Source organism: Choloepus didactylus, chromosome 1 (genome assembly GCF_015220235.1).
Source record: "Choloepus didactylus isolate mChoDid1 chromosome 1, mChoDid1.pri, whole genome shotgun sequence".
Classification (NCBI taxonomy): domain Eukaryota; kingdom Metazoa; phylum Chordata; class Mammalia; order Pilosa; family Megalonychidae; genus Choloepus; species Choloepus didactylus.
In genome coordinates, this window is record NC_051307.1 from 194,101,196 (window position 1) to 194,122,600 (window position 21,405).

Sequence of the window (21,405 nt, forward strand, 5' to 3'; positions counted from 1 at the left end):
AGAGAGAGATGGAGAAAGGTTCAGTAATATATTGTTGGATTTGATTCGCTAATATTTTGTTGAGAATTTTAGCATCTATATTCATAAGAGATATTCATTTGTAGTTTTCCTTTCTTGTAATGTCTTTATCTGGTTTTATCATCAGGGTAATGCTGGGACTTGCGTAACTTCTCCCCTTCAGTCTCATCAAATATATAATTGGTTTTAAACAATAGGTGCTACCTCATTATGTTATTATGCAGATTAAACCACTAAATACATGTAAAGCACCTATGACAGAGCCTAGTACATAATAAGTACTAAATATTTATTTTTTTTAAGTATTGCTTTCTTGGAAGTAAATTCTACATGGTTACAATTCAGTATTCAATTACCATGTTGTTAGATTTCACTTCTTAAATGTTTGTTTATGACTTTTCCTTTGGTGTTTGTAAAGTGATTCACTTATCATATTCTTTATATATCCTGTTCTTGTCCACCTTTGGTATCAGGGTTTGGCTAACTTCCAAAAGTGAGGTGAAGAGCTGTCCATCTTTTTCTATGCTCAGGAAGTGTTTACATAATATAGAAAATCATCTGGGCCTTGGACCTATTTTTGTATTAGTTATATATTGCTGTGTAACAAATTACCCCCAAAACTTAATGGCTTAAAACAACAAACATTTATTACATCATAATTTCTGTAGATCAAAAAGCTAAGCATGGATCTCTCACAGGCTACCATCATGGTGTTGGCTGGGATTGCAGTCATCTTAGGGCTATATAAGGGGAGGATACATTTCCAACCGCACTCACGTGGCTGTTGGCAAGATGCAGTTTCCTGTGGGTTGTCTGACTCAAGACCTCAGTTCTTCATGGGCTGTTGGCCAGAGGCCCCCTCAGTTCCTTGACACATGGAACTCTCTCCAGGGCAGAACACAACTTGGCAACTGGGCTTCACTAAGGGAGAGAGTCATGTAGCAAAACAGGAGTGACTGTTTTGTAACCTAACCTTGAAAGTAATATCCCATCACTTTTGCTGCAGTCTACTGGCTAAAAGAAGCAAGTTGCTAGTCCAGCCACCCTCAAAGGGAGGAGATTACACAAGGGTGTGAATACCAGTAGGTGCTATTATGGGCCATTTTAGAGGCTGCCTGCAGCAAATTTTAAAGGTAGATCTTTGACTACCCTTCCACTTTCTTCTATGGCTATTGGTCCATACTAGTCCTATACCTTTTCTTACACACTTTTGGTAATTTATGACTTCCTACCAAATAATTATGTTTCTGTTTAGAAAAGTTATTTGTTAAAAAATCTAATCTGGAGCTGAAGCTTATTCCTATCATTATTTATGTCTCCCCTCTCTTTTTCTTTATCAGAAAGAACATTTGTCTAATTTGTTGGTCACTGCAAAGAAGCAGTTTTTTGTGCATTGCTCAACTCTATTTTTTATATTTTCTTTCATTGATTTCTGACTTTATTACTTCCTTTTATTTTTATTTGAGCTTATTTTTGTGTGCTTTCATCTAGATTCTTGAAAGCTTGGTTTCTTTGTTTTCAATTTTGATTTCTAATAAATGCATTTAAGGCCATGCATTTTCCTCTGAGTACTAGTTTGGCTAAACCCCACTGGCTTTGATATGTAGAGCTCTTATTGTTTTTCATTTTGCAATCATTTGTAATTTCCATTTTATTTGAATTCTCCTTAACCAGATTAAAAGTGCAGTGCCCCACCTTCCTTATTTCCATGGGCCTAGATTTTAAACCATCCTTTTGTTTTGTTTTGTTTTTTGTTAAACTGTAATTTTATTGCCCTGTAGTTAACATGGTCCTAGATGATTTTTTCTTTTAATTTTTATTCAAATAATATATATATAGCCTAAAAGTCCCCCCTTTTGCATATACAATTCAGTACTATTAATCACATTTGCAATTTTGTGTTACCATCACCACCACTATTACCAAAATTTTGCAATAGACCCAAAGAGAAACTTTGTACAATTTAAGCATTAACTCTCCTTTCCCTACCTCCAACCTAGCCCCTGGTAAGCTGTATTCTAGATTCTGATTCTATGAGTTTGCTTGTTCTAATTATTTCATATCATAAAGTATTTGTACTTATGTGACTGGCTTATTTCACGCAACCTGACATTTTCAAGGTTCAGCCATGTTCTTGCATGCATCAGAACTTTATTCTTTTTTAATGCTGAGTAGTGTTCCATTATATGTATATACCACATTTTGTATACCCAGTCATAAGTTGATGGACACTTGAGTTGCTTCCATTTTTTGGCAATGTGAATGATGCCATTATGAACATCAGTACACAAATATCTGTTTGAGTCCCTGCCGGGTCACATGGTAATTCTATATCTAGCTTTCTGAGGAATTGTCAAATTGTTGTCCACAGCAGCTGCATCACTTTACATTTCCACCAGCAATGATGGAGTGTTCCTATTTCTTCACATCCTCCTCAACACTTATAATTTTCTTGTTTTTAACTAGTAGCCATTCTCATATGTGAGATGGTATCTCATTGTGGTTCTGATTGGCATGTCCCTAGCAGCTCATGATATTGAGCATCTTTTCATGTTGTTTTTGGCCATTTGTGTATCCCCTTTGGAGAAATGTCTATTCAAGTCTTTTGCTCATTTTTTAATTGAGTTGTTTATATTTTTATCGTTGAGTTGTAGGATTTCTTTATATATGCTGGATATTAAATCCTTATTGGATATGTAGTTTCCAAATACTTTCTCCCATTGAGTAGTTTTTTTTTCACTTTCACGATAAACCTTTTGATGCATAAAAGTTTTTAATTTTGATGAGGTCCTATTTAACTATTTTTTTCTTTTGGTGCTTGTAGTTTAAGTGTAAAGTCTACAAAACAATGGTCTAACACAAGATCCTGAAGATGTTTCCCTATACTTTTTTTCTGGAGTTTGATAGTTCTGGTTTTTATAGTTAGGTCTTTGATCCATTTTGAGTTAATTTTTGTATATGGTTTGAGAGAGGGGTCCTCATTCTTTTTTTTTTTTTTTTTTGGCATATGGATATCCAGTTATTCCAGTACCATGTGTTGAAGAGATTATTCTTTCCCAATTGAGTAGACTTTGCAGTCTTGTCAAAAATAAATTGGCCAAAAAAAAAAAAAAGTAAATGAACAATGGAGGTGAGGAAGGTAATGGGATGTTTGGGATGTTCTTTTTTATTTTATCTTTATTTTATTTTTTGGATAATGAAAATGTTGAAGCTTTGATTGTGGTGATAAATGCACAACTATATGACACTACTGTTAACAACTAATTATACACTGAATGATTATATATTATGTGATTATATCTCAATAAAATTGCATTAAAAAAAAAGAGAGCTGAAGTAGCTATAGTAATATCATAGAAAATAGACTTTAAGCCAAAAACTGTTACAAGGGACAAACAGGCCACCATATATTGATAAAAGGGTCAATTCAACAGGAAAATGTAATTAAAAATATATATGCAACTAATGGCAGAGCCAAAATTATATGTAGCAATATTGACGAGTTTCAAAGGAGAAATAGGAGATTTTATGTTATAGTAGAGGACTTTAATACACCATTATCAATAATGAATAGAACATCTAGACAGCAGATCAATAAGGAAATAGAAGACTTGAATGATACTATAAACCATCTAAACCTAGCACACATACATAGAATGCTTCACCCAACAGCAGCAGAATGCACATTTATCCCTAGAGAACATGGATCATTCCCCAGGATAGACCACATGTTAGCCCACAAAGCAACCCTCAATAAAATAAAAAATATTGAAATCATACAATATATCTTCTCTGACCACAGTGGAATGAAGCTAGAAATCAGTAACAGAGGGAGAAATGGAAATTTCAAAAAAAGGTGGAAATTAAAAAACATACTGTTAAACAATCAATGGGTTAAAGAGGAAACCACAAGGAAAATTAGGAAATATCTTGAGGCAAATGAAAATGAAAACATAACATACCGAAACTTATAGGATGCATCAAAGACAGTGCTGAGAGGGAAATTTACAGCTCAAAATGCTTACATTAAAAAAGAAGAAAGATCTCAGACCAGAAACCTAAACTCACAACTGGAAGATCTAGAAGAAGAGAAAAATAAACCAAAAGCAAGAAGGAAGGAAATATCAAGGATTATACTAGGGATAAAGGAAATAGAGAATAAACAACAGAGAGAATAAACAAAACCAAAAGTTGGTTCTTTGAAAAGATCAATAAAATCAACAAACCTTTAGCCAGAATGAAAAAAGAAAAAATAAGAGGACACAAATAACTAGTCAAAAATGAAAGATGGTACCATACTCCCGATCTCACAGAAACAACAAAGATTATAAGAAGATACTTTGAACAACACTATACCAACAATTAAATAACCTAGATGAAATAGGAAAATTCCTAGAAACACAAACTACCTACACTGACTTTAGAAGAAACACAGTGAAAAAAGAAACTGAATCAGTTATCAAAAAACCTACCAAGAAAGAAAAATCTAGGAACAGATGGCTTCACTGGTGAATTTTACCAAACATTCCAAGAAGAATTAACACCAATCCTGCTCAAACTCTTCCACAAAATTGAAAAGGAGTAAACACTTCCTAAATCATTTGATGAGGACATCATCCTAATTCCAAAGCCAGCCAAGAGGAGAAACCAATGCTGAGCTCAAGCCTTCAGCTTGGTCCCATCTGGTCCCACATAGTAGCAAGCTGCTTTATGGAGGGGGTGACAACCTATCTTCTCTGGAACAGACACATAATCTAGATAAGAATTTGCTTTCCCTACCAGTAAGCTTCTGCCAACACCACCAACAGACTTGAGAAATATTTTATTTACTACCATAGTAATCAACATAACACTGCTTCTTCTCAAGGAATTTATTACCAGGCAAAGAAATGCAGTACTGATTTTACCAGATACCTCATCATCCAGAAGCACCTGGAATCGCCTACTGAAAACTCAGTCATGGTGCCAGCTGGGAACAATTGCTGGAAAACTGGGTTCTATCTTACAACACAAATTTATTTTGAATCATCAATCAATACATATGTTATTGTCTCTCTCATAATCAAAATACACAGGACTAGGAGTCAAGGGGTGGCAGTGGGAGTGACCTCCTCTCACTCTTATACCCAGTAGCCCACTGACAGACTGTTTGCTTCCAGTCTCCGTAATTTTGAGCCATGCTGGTTTGATCCCAAGAAAAGAGGGTTCCACCAGATGATACAGCAACCATTCCACTGAACTGGAAATATAACTGTCACCTAGTTATTGGGGCAATGAAGAAAGTTACTTTACTGTCTACAGTAAGAGATCCTCATCACCACAGGAAATCTGAGTTGCTGCTAACAGTGCAGACAAGACGAACTAGAACTCAAAGATTCTCTGAGGAACCTTTCGATACTTCCATATCTAATAACCAAAGTTAATGAAAACCCCATCAACAAAGAAAAGGCAGGTTCACTAAGGATTCAGAATCTCTCAGGTACTTCATTTCCCTAATAAGGTACAAACCTTTGAGTCAAGTTTATTTATACAGTAGAATTACTGAATCATAGAGATTCCTGACACACATTATATAAAGGGCCTCAAAAAGGTAGCCTCACAGATTGGGTAAAAAGTTGTCCCTCTTTCTGCATTATGGATATATAATAATGGTAGATTTTTGTTAATTTGACAACACGATAGGTAGAAATAGTATTTGTTTATTGTTTTAATTTGCATTTCTTTGATTACTAATGAGGCTGTACATATCTTTAAAAATCTCTTCACAGTAAATAGAGTAATTCTCCATTACCTATCCAATGAAAAATTATAGGTTTTGTCAGCAGGTAAATCCTATTTACGATTTTAGGGGAATCAAAGATTTAATTTATATATACCAAACAATCAGTATTTCTTTTATGGTTTCTTCTGCTCAGAAAAGCTTTCCCGGCCCTTATTTAAACATGTTTTGTTCTAACTGTTTATGCTTTCTTTTTGGTATATAATTCTTAAATCCATCTGGAATTATTTTTATATAGTATAAGCTGATGAAATCATTTTTTCCACACAGTTAACCAATTATCTACAGTAAACATTTCTTTAAAAAAAATCTTTCTTTGTAGATCAAAGCAGAAATTTTTATTTCACTGATTATTATATTAATAGCAATGCTATGGGGGGAAATATCTAGAAAAACCTCATTCATCAATAGGCACTGACATTTCAGGCTCATAGCAAACCTATACAATAAACTTACAAGAACATTCATCCTCTACAAGGGTTACCATATCTAGAGACACATAAAGCCCTATTTTATCACCTGCCATATTCAATATGAATATGAAGCCATGCAGAGAAATAGGTGGACATTTTGGGGTTTAAGTATCATTTTTATCTGATCCTGACAGCTCAATTTCACTGCTTGTGTCATGCTAGGTAGATATGAAGGCTGATATCATAGAAAATGCATTGAAATTTAATCCACAAAAAGGCCAGTGGTAATGATGCTAAGCAGGAAAAAATAACTCCATAGCACAGCAAAGGTTATCGTGGGCCCTTGATGTGAGGATTTGGTTCTCAAGTGGATGGGCAACACCATGATTTGCTCAGAACACCAGCAGACAGAGAAGTTTCAAGGGACATGTGAGGAAGGCAGAACACTTTTCCACATAAACTCATCATAGAGAATTTTAATATCTCCCTAGCCTGAAGGCTGCCTCTCTTTTGCATAACTTTGCACTTCATATGCACCTACTAGAGGCAGCATATCACAAATGTAATAACTTAGGCTGCAAATCACAAAGGAACAACTGCCACCCATTTTCAAAAGTCTGTACTGGCTGCCTGTTTGTTTCTGAGAGTAGTTTACAATGCTAAATTTAATCTATGAAAAAAATTCGGGCTTTGACTCCTTAAGGAACTCTTTAATCCTTCAAAAGAAAAGAAAAAAAACTCAGGGTGACGTCATCAACATGGTGACATAAGACATCCCCTGGAGAAGTCTCCCCTCAGAATCAACTAATAAAAGGACAAACCACACTTGCTTGGAACTCTGAAGGATGATAGAGACTGGAGAAGGACTCCATAAACCCTGAATAGAAGAAAAATACAAGTAACCTCCAAGATAAGGTAGGAAATTTCTATCCCAGAGGCACCAGACTGGACCCCTCCTCCTCATTCAGTCCCGCGTAGAGACAACACAGCCAGCAGGTGTAAACAACAGAGCCCTCAGTGCAGCGAGATCCAGGCAGGGACCAAGTCCACAGAGACCAAGGGCAAACACAAGCAAGAGTGCCACATACAAAAGGGCCGTCAGGAGAAAAGAGAGCAAGAGACCATGTCAGAACTGTTGCCAAGAAGTGTGCACACTTGGCCCACTCTCTGTGTGCTGTAACACCTAAATGCAAGACGGATTTTTCTGGATCAACCCACTTTCTGGATTGACCCCACCATGGTCCCCAGGGTGGGACAGCCTAAGAGGGAAGAAACCAGAGGCAGAAAAGCCTCACGGAAATGAAAAATGGGGGAGGGGAATTTAGTTGCTGTAAGACAGGATGGATTCCAGAGTGGAAAGTATACGGAAAAGCGGGCACTGAGTGAGGAGAGAATTTAAACAAATCGTAGGAACTAGGGAGAAAATTCTGCACAAAACAAACAGAATAGCTCAAGATTCCTGGAGAATGGACAGAGGAAAGAAAGCTTTCTCCAGAGGTGAAACAATTGCACAAAAAGTGCAGTATTAAAAATTATACCACAAATCCAGAGCAAGAATCATATGAAGAAGAGCTGAGAAAATCTAAACAGTTAAACACTGGCTACTCTAAAGTTCCAGAAAAAGTTGGACCTAGCATCAAGGAAGAGCCTTAACACAAAGCCTATCAACAAAAAAAGCTCTAGACAAGAGGGAGAGACTGACATTTTAAGGTAACACATCAAAATAACCAGATGCACACACATGAACAAAAAAACTGCAAGCCATAATATGAAACAGGAAGATAAAGCTCAGTCAAGGGAACAAATTAAAAACTTCCAAAGCAGATGCAGAATTTGGAACAACTAATCAAAGAAGTTCAAATAAATCTCCTAAATCAGTTCAAGGAAACAAAAGAAAAAAGACCTTAAGAAGACAATAAGTGAGCATAAAAAAGAATTTGAAAGTTTAAAAAGAAACATAAAAATTATTGGGATGAAAGGCACAATAAAGGAGATTAAAAATACACTAGAGGCATACAACAGCAGATGTGAACAGGCAGAAGAAAGAATCAGTGAACTAGAAGACAGCACAATCAAAATTGAACAGTTAGAAGAACAGATAGAGAAAAGAACTGAGAAGTGTCTCAAGGATTTGAGTGACAGCATAAAACATAACAAACATATAAATCATGGCTGTCTAACAAGGAGAAAAGGAAGAGAAAAAGTATTTGAGGAAATAATGGCCCAAAATTTCCCAACTCTTACGAAAGACATAAGACATGTCCAAGAAGCACCAACAAACTCCAAATAGAATAAATCCTAACAGACCTCCTCCAAGACACATACGAAAACACAGTGCCAAATGCCAAAAATAAAGAGAATTCTGAAAGGAGCAAGAGAAAAGTGATTCATCACATAAAAGGGAACCTCAGTAAGACTAAATACTAATTTCTCATCAGAAACCAGGGAGGTGAGAAGGCAGTGGTATGATATATTTAACATACTGAAAGAGAAAAAATGCCAGCCAAAACTTTTTGGCCAGAAAAACAGTACTTCAAAAATGAGGGAGAGTTTAAAATATTCATAGATATACAGTAACTGAAAGAATTAAAAGAATTAAAAGAATTGAAAGAAAGAAAGAAAGAGAAAGAAAGAAAGAAAGAAAGAAAGAAAGAAAGAAAGAAAGAAAGAAAGAAAAAGAAAGAAAGAAAGAAAGAAAACATATCCTACAAGAAGTACTAAAGATAGTTCTGCAGATTGGAAGGAAAAGGCAGGAGACAATGGCCTGGAGTAGTGTGAAGAAATAAAGAGCTTCAGGAAGGGTAACTAAAAGGGTCAATGGAAAACCCAGTACTACTATATCCTGAACATGCAACTATATTCCTTAATTCCTGTAAGAGTTAGAATATAACTGAGTAAGAAAAAGTCATATTTCCTAATAATGGACATGCAAAATATAAAGGGAGGAAGTGGGACAGATACATCACAAAAAATCAACTATATAAAAAAGGAGGTTGCAATAAAGGAAAAGAGTTTAAAAAAAAAATGGGACTTAAAAAAAAAGGAAAAAAGCGTTGAAGTATGTACTGCCTTTAAATTAATAACACTAAATTTTAATGGATAGAAATCCCCAATCAAAAGACATAGATTGGCAGAATAGATAAAGTAGCATGATATAACTACATGTTGACTGTTATCACCTTAAACCGAGACACAAATACATTGAAAGTGAAAGGATGGAAAAAGATACTCCATGCAAGTAACCAAAAAAGAGCTGGAGTAGTTATACTAATCTCAGAAAAAATAGACTTTAAGTCAAAAGCTGTTAAAAGAGACAAAGAAGAACACTACATATTAATAAAAAGTTCAATTCACCAAGAAGAAATAACAATCATAAATGCCAAGACCATCTTGAAAAAGAAGAACGAAGGTGGAGGACTCTCACGTCCTGATTTAAAGCTTATTACAAAGCTACAGTAGTCAAAACAGCCTGGTACTGGCACAAGGAGAGATATGTAGATCAATGGAATGAATTGAATTGAGAGTTCAGAAATATACCCTCATATCTATGGCCAACTGATTTTTGGCAAGGCTGCCAAGTGCACTCAATTGGGAAAGCAGAGTCACTTCAGCAAATGGTGCTGGGAGAACTGAATATCCCTATCAAAAAGAACAAAGGAGGACCCCCGTCTTACACCATTTCCAAAAATTAACTCAAAATTCATCAAAGACATAGAACCAGGACTATAAAACTCCTACAAGAAAACATAAGGAAGCATTGCCAGGATCTTGTGTTAGGCAGTGGTTTCTTAGACTTTACACCCAAAGCACAATCCACAAAAGAAAAAATAGATAAATAGAGTCTCATCAAAATTCAAAACTTTTGTGTATCAAAGGACTTTATCATGAAAGTGAAAAGATAACTTAATGAGAGAAAATATTTGGAAACCACTTATCCAATAAGGGTTATCCAGAACAAAGAAAGAAATCCTACAAACTCAACGACATTTTGACAAATTTTTATTATATATTTTTATTGAGATCGTTCACATACCATACAACTATCCAAAGATCCAAAGTGTACAATCAATTGCCCATGGTACCATCATACAGCTGTGCATCTGTGCCGGTTTGAATGTACTGTGTCCCCCAAATGCCATTATCTTTGCAGTCTTGTGGGGCAGACGTTTTGGTGTTGGTTAGATTTGCTTGGACTGTGCCCCACTCAGCTGTGGGTGATGATTTTGATGAGATGTTCCCATGGAGGCATGGCCCCACCCATTCAGGGTGGGCCTTGATCAGTGGAGCCATATAAATGAGCTGACTCAGAGAGAGGGAACTCAGTGAGTGCAGCTGGAAGTGATGTTTTGAAGAGGAGCAAGCTTGCTGGAGAGGAACGTCCTGGGAGAAAGCCATTTTGAGGCCAGAGCTTTGGAGCGGACACCGGCTGCCTTCCTAGCTAGCAGAGGTTTTCCGGACGCCATTGGCCATCCTCTGGTGAAGGTACTCGATTGCTGATGTGTTACACTGGACGTTTTGTGGCCTTAAGATTGTAACTGTGTAGCGAAATAAACCCCCGTTTTATAAAAGCCTATCCATCTCCGGTGTTTTGCATTCTGCAGCATTAGCAAACTAGAACAGCATCCATCAACACAATTAATTTTTTTTCTGTTTTTAGAACATTTTCATTACTCCAGAAAGGAAATAAAGACAAAAAAAGGAAACTCAGATTCTCCCACAACACTAACCACACCCCCTCCATTATTGATTCATAGTTTTGGTATAGCACATTTGTTACTGTTGATAAAAGAATGTTAAACTACTACTAACTATAGTATATAGTTTGTAATAGGTATATATATTTTTTCCTATATGCCTCTCTATTATTAACTTCTAGTTATAGTGTCATACATTTGTTCTAGTTCATGAGAGAGATTTCTAATATTTGTACTGTTAATCACGGACATTGTCCACCACGAGATTAACTGTTCTATACATTCCCATCTTTTAACCTCCAACTTTCCTTCTGGTGACATGCGTGAATCTGAGCTTACCCTTTCCACCACCTTCACACACCTTTCAGCCCTGTTAGTTATTCTCACAACATGCTACCATCACCCTTGTCCATTTCCAAACATTTAAGTTCACCCTAGTTGAACATTCAGCTCATAATAAGCAACTGCTCCCCATTCTTTAGCCTCATTCTATATCTTGGTAATTTGCATTTCATGTCTATGGAGTTTACATATTGTAACTAGTTCATATCAGTGAGACCCTGCAATATTTGCCTTTATGTGTCTGTCTTATTTCACTCAATATAGCACCCTCAAGGTTTCTTCATCAACCCATTTCTTTTAAGATGGCTTTGTTCACACACCATACATTCCATCCTAAGTTAACAATCGTTGTTTCCCTGTATAGTCACATATTTATGTATTCAGCATCATCCCACTATCTATAGAAGGTTATCTCCATTCTTTCCACAAAGACGGAGGAAGAGTCAAAGAAGGCAGAGAGGCAAAAGAAAAAGAAAGGAGAAAGAGAAAAAGCAAAGAAACAAAATTTGATAGCTAGAAAGTGACAAAAGGAAAGATAGCATTAACCTAAAGTAGAATAAAGAGTCAGACAACATCACCAATGCCAGGAGTCCCATACCCTTCCCCTATTCCCCACCCCCATATGCATTCAGCTTTGGTATATTGCCTTTGTTATATTAAAGGAAGCATAATACCATGTTTCCATAAATTATAATCTCTAGTTTGCATTGATTGTATTTTCCCCCCCAGTTCCACCCTATTTTTAACATCTTGCAATGTTGACATTCATTTGTTCTGCCTCATGTAAAAACATATTTGTACCTTTTATTACAATCATTGAGCACCCTAGGTTTCCCTGAGTTACACGGTCCCTGTCTTTATCGTTTGTCTTTTGTTCTGGTGTCCCACATGGTCCCAGCCTTCTTTCAACCATATTCACAGTTATCTTTGTTCAGTGTACTTACATTGCTGTGCTACTATCTCCCAAAATTGTTTTCCAAACCTCTCACTTCCGTCTTTTCCTTTCTGCCTGCAGTGCTTCCTTTAGTGTTTCCCGTAGAGCACGTATCTTATTCGCAAACTCTGTCACTGTCTGTCAGAGAATATTTTAGGCTCTCCCTTATATTTGAAGGATAGTTTTGCTGGATATAGGATTCTTGGTTGGTGGTTTTTCTCTTTCAGTGTCTTAAATATATCACCCCACTTCCTTCTTGCCTCCATGGTTTCTATTGACAAATCCATACATAGTCTCATCAAGCTTCCTTTGTATGTGATGGATCACTTTTCTCTTGATGCTTTCAGGATTCTCTCTGTCTTTGACATTTGATAATCTGATTAATAAGTGTCTTGGCGTAGGCCTATTCAGGTCTATTCTGTTTGGGGTACGCTACACTTCTTGGATCCGTAATTTTATGTCTTTCATAAGAGATGGGAAATTTTCATTGATTATTTCCTCTATTATTGCTTCTGCCCCTTTTCCTTTCTCCTCTCCTTCTGGGACATCAATGATACGTAAATTCTTGCTTTTCATTTTGTCCTTAATTTCCCGGAGACATTGCTCATATTTTTCCATTCTTTTCTCTATCTGTTCTTTTGTGTGTAGGCTTTCAGGTGTCTTATTCTCCAGTTCCTGAGTGTTTTCTTCCGCCTCTTGAGATCTGCTGTTGTATGTTTCCATTGTGTCTTTCATCTCTTGTGTTGTGCCTTTCATTTCCATAGATTCTGCCAGTTGGTTTTTCAAACTTTCAATTTCTACCTTATGTACACCCAGTGTTTCCATTATATGGTTCAGCTCTTTCACCATTATCTTCCCTAAACTTTTTTAATTGACTTATTATTAGTTGTTTCAATTCCTGTATCTCAGTTGAAGTGTAAGCTTGTTCCTTTGGGCCATAACTTCGTTTTTCTTAGTGTAGGTTGTAGTTTTCTGTTGTCTAGGCATGGTTTCATTGCTTACCCCAATCAGGTTTTCCCAGACCAGAACGGACTCAGGTCCCAGAAGGAAGAAATGTTCAGTATCAGGGTATGTCTTAGAAAATTGGTGCACCCTGTGATGCTTCAGGTCACTGTGCTTTTCTGTGCAGCAGATGGCACCTGTCAGCCTGTAACTCCAGACTGGTGTAAGGAAGTGTGGCCCTGCAGCTGTTTCCCCCAGGCTCTGGGGTCTGGTTCTGAATGGAAGGCAGGTACTAGAGCTGGGCCCCACCCCTTTCCTCTTAGAGAAGACGGAAGAACCCCTAGGGAGAGATCATTAGCATGTCAATGGTCTCTCTCTGCCTGTGCTATCTCCACCCTTGTCTGGGTCAGAGCATTGGAAACGGAAAATGGCTGAGGCTTTCTCCACTGAGCCGAAACAGGGACTGAAAGTCCCTTTGAGGGCTAGTCTACAGCGACCCTCTGGCTCTCCAAGGTCAGTCGTCACCAAAAGCCTCTCTCTGCTTGTTCGGGATTCGTAGCTCATAGTGAGCAGCCCACACTCACTAATTAAAACTCCAGTCAGAGCACTGCTGAACTATATTCTCTTGCGAAGAGAAAGCTTCTCTCTAGCAACACGAGGCTTTGCAGCTCAGGCTGTGGGGGTAGGGGTCTCCCGATTTGGATCCACAGTTTTTACTTACAGATTTTATGCTGTGATCTCGGGCATTCCTCCCAATTCAGGTTGGTGTATGATGAGTGGACAGACACATTTGTCCCCCCGCAGTTATTCCGGATTATTTACTAGTTGTTCCTGGGTTTTTATTAGTTGTTCCAGGTGGTCTAACTAGCTTCCACTCCTCTCTGCTGCCATCTTAGGTCATCCAAACCAATTTTAAAAAGAGCAAAAAACTTGAAAAGACATTTAGCCGAAATGGATATACAAATGGCTAAAAAGCACATGAAAAGATGCTCAACATCATTAGCTATTAGGGAAATGCAAACCAAAACCACAATAAGACATCATTTCACACCTACCAAAATGACCACTATTAAACAAAGAGGAAACTAGAAGTGTTGGAGAGGATGTAAAGAAATAGGAACACTTATTCACTGCTGGTGGGAATGTAAAATGGTACAGCCACTGTGAAAGACAGTTTGAAGGTTCCTCCGGAAGCTAAGAATAGAACTGCCCTATGATCCAGAAAATACTACTAGGTTTATACCCAGAAGAAATGAAAGCAGGAACACAATGTTCACAGCAGCATTATTCGCAATTGCCAAAAGATGGAAACAACCCAAGTGTCCATCAGCTGATGACTGGATAAACAAAATGTGGTATAGACATACAATGGAATATTATTCACCTATTAGAAGGAATGAAGTTCTAGTTCATGAAACAACATGGATGAAATGGAAAGACATTATGTTAAATGAAATAAGCCAGACACAAAAGGACAACTATAGTATGATCTAACTAATACGAACTAATGGTAATATGTAAACTCATAGAGATAAAATCTAGAATATAGGTTACCAGGAGACAGAATGAGGATCAAGAATGGGGAGTGGATGCTTAATATGTGCAGAATTTTTAACTAGGTTGAATTTAAATGTTTGGAAACGGATAGAGGTGATGGTAGTGTAATTAGCAGAAATGAATTATGTGTGTGATTGTGGTAAGAAGGGGAAGTTTAGAGTTGTGTATGTCACTATTAGTAAAGCAACAGGTTAAAACATGGGACTGTATAACATAGTGAACCCTGTGGTGGATGATGACTGTGACACTTTTATGCCCTTAGAATTGTAAATTTGTAACCAAATAAATCCCCTTTAAAAAAGCCATTCCATTTCTAATATTTTGCATAACAGTAGCAATAGCAAACCGGAACACCATATTTCCTTTTCTCTTTGCCCTTGTGGTTTGGTGCCCTTCTAATTCCTTTATTCTCATTGTAGTACAGTATCAGCAGAAAGCAGTTATAGCTGCATGTTTTCAAATGACCATGTTCCACAAGGCAACTGCTACTCTTTCTTCAATTATAACTTCTCCTCCATCTGTTCCTTCCCTCCTCCTGGAATTCCTGGCATTTTTTCTTGAGAGGTCTCCTGGACCTACACTACATCTTTCTGATTGTTTTAACATGTATCTTCCATGTCTTTGTAATCTAGCTCTACATGCTTCAACGTTTCTTTCATACTGCCTTTTAAGGCCCTCGTGCCTTCCCATGCAGGGACTATTCTTTCAGTTCTTTTGAATTCCAACACTAAAAAAAATAACAAATTTTTTTAGTTTTTTTTTAATTTAATTACCTCTCCATATGAGTTTCCTTTACTTGTTTGTTAAAATTCTTTTCTGTCTCTTCATCACTTCTGCTTCAGTAATAGCTGCCTGTTCTTCTTTTCCTTCTTTCAAATCCTGTGTCTCCCTCAAAGGCCGGTATCTCCGGCCGTACCCAACTTCTTCACCTCTCAGCACCTAAGCAAACAGACTATGGCCAAGAGGCACCCAGAGAAGGGAGGTGATATCTCCAAGAGCAAAAAGGTGAGGTGGTCCCCCAAGCCTCAGCCTGGGAGCAGGTGAGCCCACAAGAGAACTCCTGCTCCAGATTGCTTGGGAACAAGACAGGCCAGCCCCAAAAGCAGTGGCATACAAAAAGCAAGAATCTGCATGCTAATGGGGATGTGGACCCTGTGGAAGCCCATATCCAGGATCCACCCCATGCTTTGAGGACAGGACCATCATCCCTGCCCTGGCTCCACTGGCTATTACACAGTACAGAAAGAATAGAGCCCTCCCGCATGTCTCCCACCAGGCTAAGCCTCACCTTCCAGGCCCTTTCGACACTCACCCTGCACACTGCATTGCTCCAGAGTAAAAGCAGAGTGGAAGTTGGAGTCAGGGATATGGGTTCAGGCCTGCATCTTCTCACCACTGCTAAACTTACTAAGTAGTCTTTCAGGGACACAGAAGTCACAGCAAGTTCCATGGAGGACCAAATGTGCCATGCCCTGGCTCTGAAGGTGAGTGGTTTAGCTCCTTCCCGTGAAGGAGCTTCTGAAATTGGGGTTATGGGTATATTTTCTGACATGGTAATCAGAGTGGCTCTCAGAAGAGGAAACACTGCATTGACAGAGACCTGAACCAGGAGACGAAGCCAGCAGGCAAACGTCTGGGAAATAGCATGACAGGCACAGAGAACAGCAACTCGGAAAAGCCTGAGGAGGGTGGAATAGGCTTAATGTGCTCAAAAGACAGCATCATGACAGCATCAGAGAAGAATCACATAAGGCAAGGGACTAGGGAGGCAGAAGAGGCCATGGTGAAGAGCAGGGCATCATTCTACGACATCGTTAGAGGAGCTGGAGCAGGGAAGAAATAAAACCTAATTCATGCTGCATAAAGGATACCCTGATTGCTATACGGAGACCAGACTATGAGTGCAAGAAATGCTGGAAGACCATCCATTGAGAAACTGTTTGAGTTGTCCCGGTGAAAATGGATGGTAGACACAAGAAGAGGTAAGAGGTAGAAAGGCCATTAAAAATAAGTAGATGAGAGGGACTTCCATTTCCAGTCAAAATGGACTAACAGGGACAAGATTCACCCTCCCATTTAAAACAAGCAAAAATGGATAAACTGTATGAAAAACTGGTGTCCGAGACACTAAACAGAAAACAATGAAGAAAAGTGATCCCTGAGAGATGGAAAACAAACAAGGTTAGGAGCTTCTACCTATCCTTCAGTTGGAAGTGATTCATCTGCAATGTAATGATGTGCAAAAAGCAAATATTAGGAGAAGAATCTAACAGAATTATACAAATGCCTTCTGTATTAATCAGGATTCTCTAGGGAAATAGAAGTGATGGGAGATATCTGTAAGTATTATGAGATTTTTATTTAAAAATGTCTCATGTAACTGTGGGGATATACAAGTCCAAATTCCATAGGGAAGGCGCAAGCTGGGAATCTGATGAAGATTTTCGATGGATTCCCCAGGAGAAGCTGGCTACCTGAAATAGAGATGGAAATGCTCTCTCATTACTGAAATTATCACTTCTTTTAAAACCTTCAACTGATAGCATGTGACATCTCTCATTGTTGAAGGCAAACTCGTCAGCTGATTTTAGATGCAATCAGTCATAGATGCAATCAACTTACTGATAATTTAAGTCCACAAAATTTTCTCACAGTAAGAATAAGGCCAGTGATTACTTAACCAAACAACTGGACACCAACACCTGGCCAAGTTGACACATGAACCTAACCACCACAACCCCTGGCAATGAATATGCTCAATTAAAATCCCATGCTGATGACAGGGAGAGATGGGGGGTGTGGGATGTTTTGGGTGTTCTTTTTTATTTTAACTTTTATTCTTATCCTTTTTTGTGTGTGGTAATGAAAATGTTCAAAAACTGATGTGGTAACGAATGCACAACTATATAATGGTTCTGTGAACTGATTGTACACTGTGGATGATTGTATGGTTTGTGAATATATTACAATAAAACTGAATTTGAAAGATCCTATGCTGATGGATGAATTGGTATCAGCATTTGGCAGTACATTTTCAAAGAGGAAATATGCAAAATCTCAGAACAGATGAGGAATAACAGATAAACATCTGCAATAGATTTAGGATGGGGACACTAACTCTGACCCCCAAATTAAGCAAACTACTATCCTCCCCACAAAATGAATTCCATTCTTCTCACAAGATTTGTATTACCAAAAAGTATTCAATTATCATTATATTTTCAACTTTGTCAATTAACAAAATTGTAAATTTTTTTCTCTCATTACATAATTAACAACATAATATCTTTAATTTTGCCTATTGGCCAAGAAAGCCTAAAATATTTATTTTCTGGCCATTTACAGAAAAAGTTTGTCAACCCCTAATCCAGAAGAATCTCAGTACTTCCAGGCTCTGCTCTGCATTCTACAGCAAGAACATTGCTAGATCTAGAAATAATACATTAAACCAATCTTTCAGGGATCATCTGAGCTGTAGTGGAACATGAAGCATGGACCAGACAGCTGACAAGATATTAATCACAGAGCATTAGAGAGTGAACAGAACTTAGGATGCATCTAGCATAACGCCTCCTTTTAGAAGAAGGAGTTGAAGTTCAGAAAGAGGGAGGGATCTTCCCAGGCGAGCACCAGACCACAGGCCCCGACTCCTGCCCTGCTCCTTCCTCTACTGCACCAGGATGCCCCTTCCAGGCCTTTAGCTCCTCATTCCGCAATCTTCACAACAGAAAAACACAACCAAATCATTGGTGCAAGAATGCCTACCAACAGCACAACCTAGAACCAAATTTAACATCCTCCCCAGACTGTCCTCAGATCCAAGCAATCCAGGCATTGCCTATGCTGCTTCAGTTCCAGAAGTTTCTAAGCTGAAGTTACAGTAAAATGTTAAACCTCTGAAAACAAAATTCTGTAAACCAGGTACATAAGAGCCCAAAAAATGCCCTATGAAAACAAATTACATGAAGGTGTTAGGGATTGATTTTGGTGATGAATGCACAACTATGTAATGGTACTGTGAACAACTGAATGTACGCTTTGTTTTGTATGACTGCATGGTATGTGAATACAGCTCAATAAAATGAATTTAAAAAAAAAGAAAGAAAACCAATTATATACATTTCAATATGGTTTAAAGGGGAAATTTCAAGTTGTATATATGATAATAGAAAAATTAAAAAAAAAAAAAAACATTGGACTGTACATAGTTTAAATGTAAACTACGGACAACAGTTAACAGTATAATTAAAATAATATGTTTCATCAACTGTAACAAAGATACCAGATTAATGAAAAGTGTTAACAACAGAGAACTCTGTGTGAGGCAGGTATATGGAAACTCTATGTTCTGCATGATTTTTCTATAAACGTACAACTTCTCCAATTTATTAAAAAAAAAAAAAAGGTATTTTAAAAACACTAATAAAATTGAAGTGATTGATGAAACCATCAGAAAATACCATACCTTGCTTGGCAACTGAGCAGCAACATCTCACGGTTATGAATCAAAATATACAAAAGAACAAGGAAGGCTTTCGCTCTAATGGAAGTTGAAGGGCTGTCAAACAAACGGATAATTGTGGAGACAAAATCCTGCAGAAGAGATTAAAAAGTTTTTTTGAGAAAATATGAAATACATGGGCAGTCACAACTATCAGAGTAAATAAACTATTAATAAACAAATGACAGGAAATAAAATATTAGCTACATACAATATAAACCCATTTATATGACATTCTGGAAGAGGAAACACTGTAGGGGCAGAGAAGAGATGAAAGGTTGCCAGGGCCTGGGGTGGGAGAGGGTCTGACGACAAAGGGCACTCTTTGGAGTGTTGGAATTATTCTGTGTCCTACCTGTGGAGGTGGTGCCTCACATCTACGCATGTGCTAAATTTCATAGAACTGTATACCACAAAAAAGTGAATTGTATATAACACTTAAAAGTAATAAAAAATTATTTAAAAATATACATATCAGGCAAACCCAAGCAAAAAAGAAAACAGGGAGTGTGTTCCTGATATACAAGATGAATTTAGACCAAAGAGAAGACTTTATAATGCTAAAGCACACTGTTCACAATTCAAAAAAAGAAAAAAAAAGCTGACAAAAGAACAAAGGCAACCAAACTGAAGCAACAGGAACAAAATAAGAAAAATAAGGAGTGAGAAGAAACTAATGAGGTAGGAAATAGAAAAACAGAAAAACAATAAATAAATCAAAATGCTGGCTCTTTAAAATATATTAACAAAACAAATAAATCACTACCCAAATTAATCAAGAGAAAAGGGAAGAAAAAGCCAAAGACACGCAAAATAAAAAATGAAACGAGTAAACTTATCACTGCCTGACTTCAATACAATGGTGTTAAAGTGATCTGTGTCATGTGTAGCAGTAGCTGGTATTTTACTTCTGTGTAATATTCTATTTTGTAAATATACAACAATTTATATATCCATTCTACTGTTAAACAATTAGATTGTTTGGAGTTTCAGACCATTATGAGTAAAACTTCTGTGGACATTCTTACAAGTCTTTGTGAATATATGCATTCACTTCTCTTTCCTAGTAGAATTGCTAGGTCAAAAAGTAGGCATCACTTAAGCTTTAGGAGATATTCTCTAACAGTTTTCCAAAATGACTGTATAAATTTACACTTCACCATTTATGAGAGTTGCAGATGCTCCACATCTTCACCAACTATTATTCTGACCAGCTTTTTCCATTTTATTCAAATGTCTAATTTCTTGTTTAGAGCAAATATTATAGACCACAAATAACAGTAAATTTAAAGAAAAAAACTTCCTGGAAAGTCTAATATAACTCACTTTAAAGAATCCAAAGTTTTTATGAATAGGAAAAGCCAAGACTAATTCTAACTTATGAGGGACTATAAAAGGATTCCCTGCAATGAAAAAGAGTAACTTATTTAAGACTCTCTGAAGAGGAGCATGATATAAGATATAGTATAAGTGTAAAAAAAAAAAAAACCCACAAAAATGATAAGGTACATAAATTATAGAAAATACAAACTTACAAATGATACTTAACAACTCTTAAAAACTATGTTTACATACATCAAAATGCATCCTATTAAATTTTATATTAAAAAATAAACATTATTAATCAACCACAGATTTAGCACTTATAAATTCAAGTCCAAAATAAATGCTAAAAATACAACTGATACTTTATCTTGCATTTTTGGATGCATACTATAGTGGTTAGCAAATAATAAACTCTAAGGTTTCCATTTATAATATGTAATAAAAAAAATCCCCCTCACAAACAGCAACAAAAACACAAAGTACAAAGGGAAAAATATGTAAAAGAGAAATGTACGACTTATACAAAGAAAACCATAGATTTTTACTGAGTAATAAAAGAATGCTTTAAAATGGAGTGGCAGCATAATATAATGACAAAGAGCATGGGATCTGGAGTCAGGAAAACATGAGTACGAATGCCACATTTCTTGACAAAATATTTAACCTGTGATTCAGTTTCCTCAACTACAAAATAAAATGGAGATAATTATACTTGTATATCTCAAAGACTTGATATGACTGAGGGCTTTTCTCCAAATAAACATTGAAAAATATCATAAATCTGCAATAATTACATTTTTGAATATTTTTATGGAAAAGACAAAAGAAACAATAGAAAAAGGAAAACAAACACAAGTGTATAACAGGCTGATTTCAGCAAATAAAAAAAGGTAAAGGAC

At 36.9% G+C, this 21,405-nt stretch overlaps 1 protein-coding gene across 4 annotated transcripts in view; it reads right to left on the reverse strand.

Moving 5' to 3' along the window:
* The window catches only part of ULK4 (unc-51 like kinase 4), a 703,242-nt gene that overhangs the window by 507,768 nt on the left and 174,069 nt on the right, over positions 1-21,405 (reverse strand). For all 4 annotated transcript variants that reach the window (XM_037847819.1, XM_037847826.1, XM_037847812.1 and 1 more), the window contains exon 22: positions 19,145-19,272. In XM_037847819.1, coding sequence (XP_037703747.1) covers positions 19,145-19,272 — 128 coding nt within the window. The remainder of the gene's footprint in view (positions 1-19,144; positions 19,273-21,405) is intronic.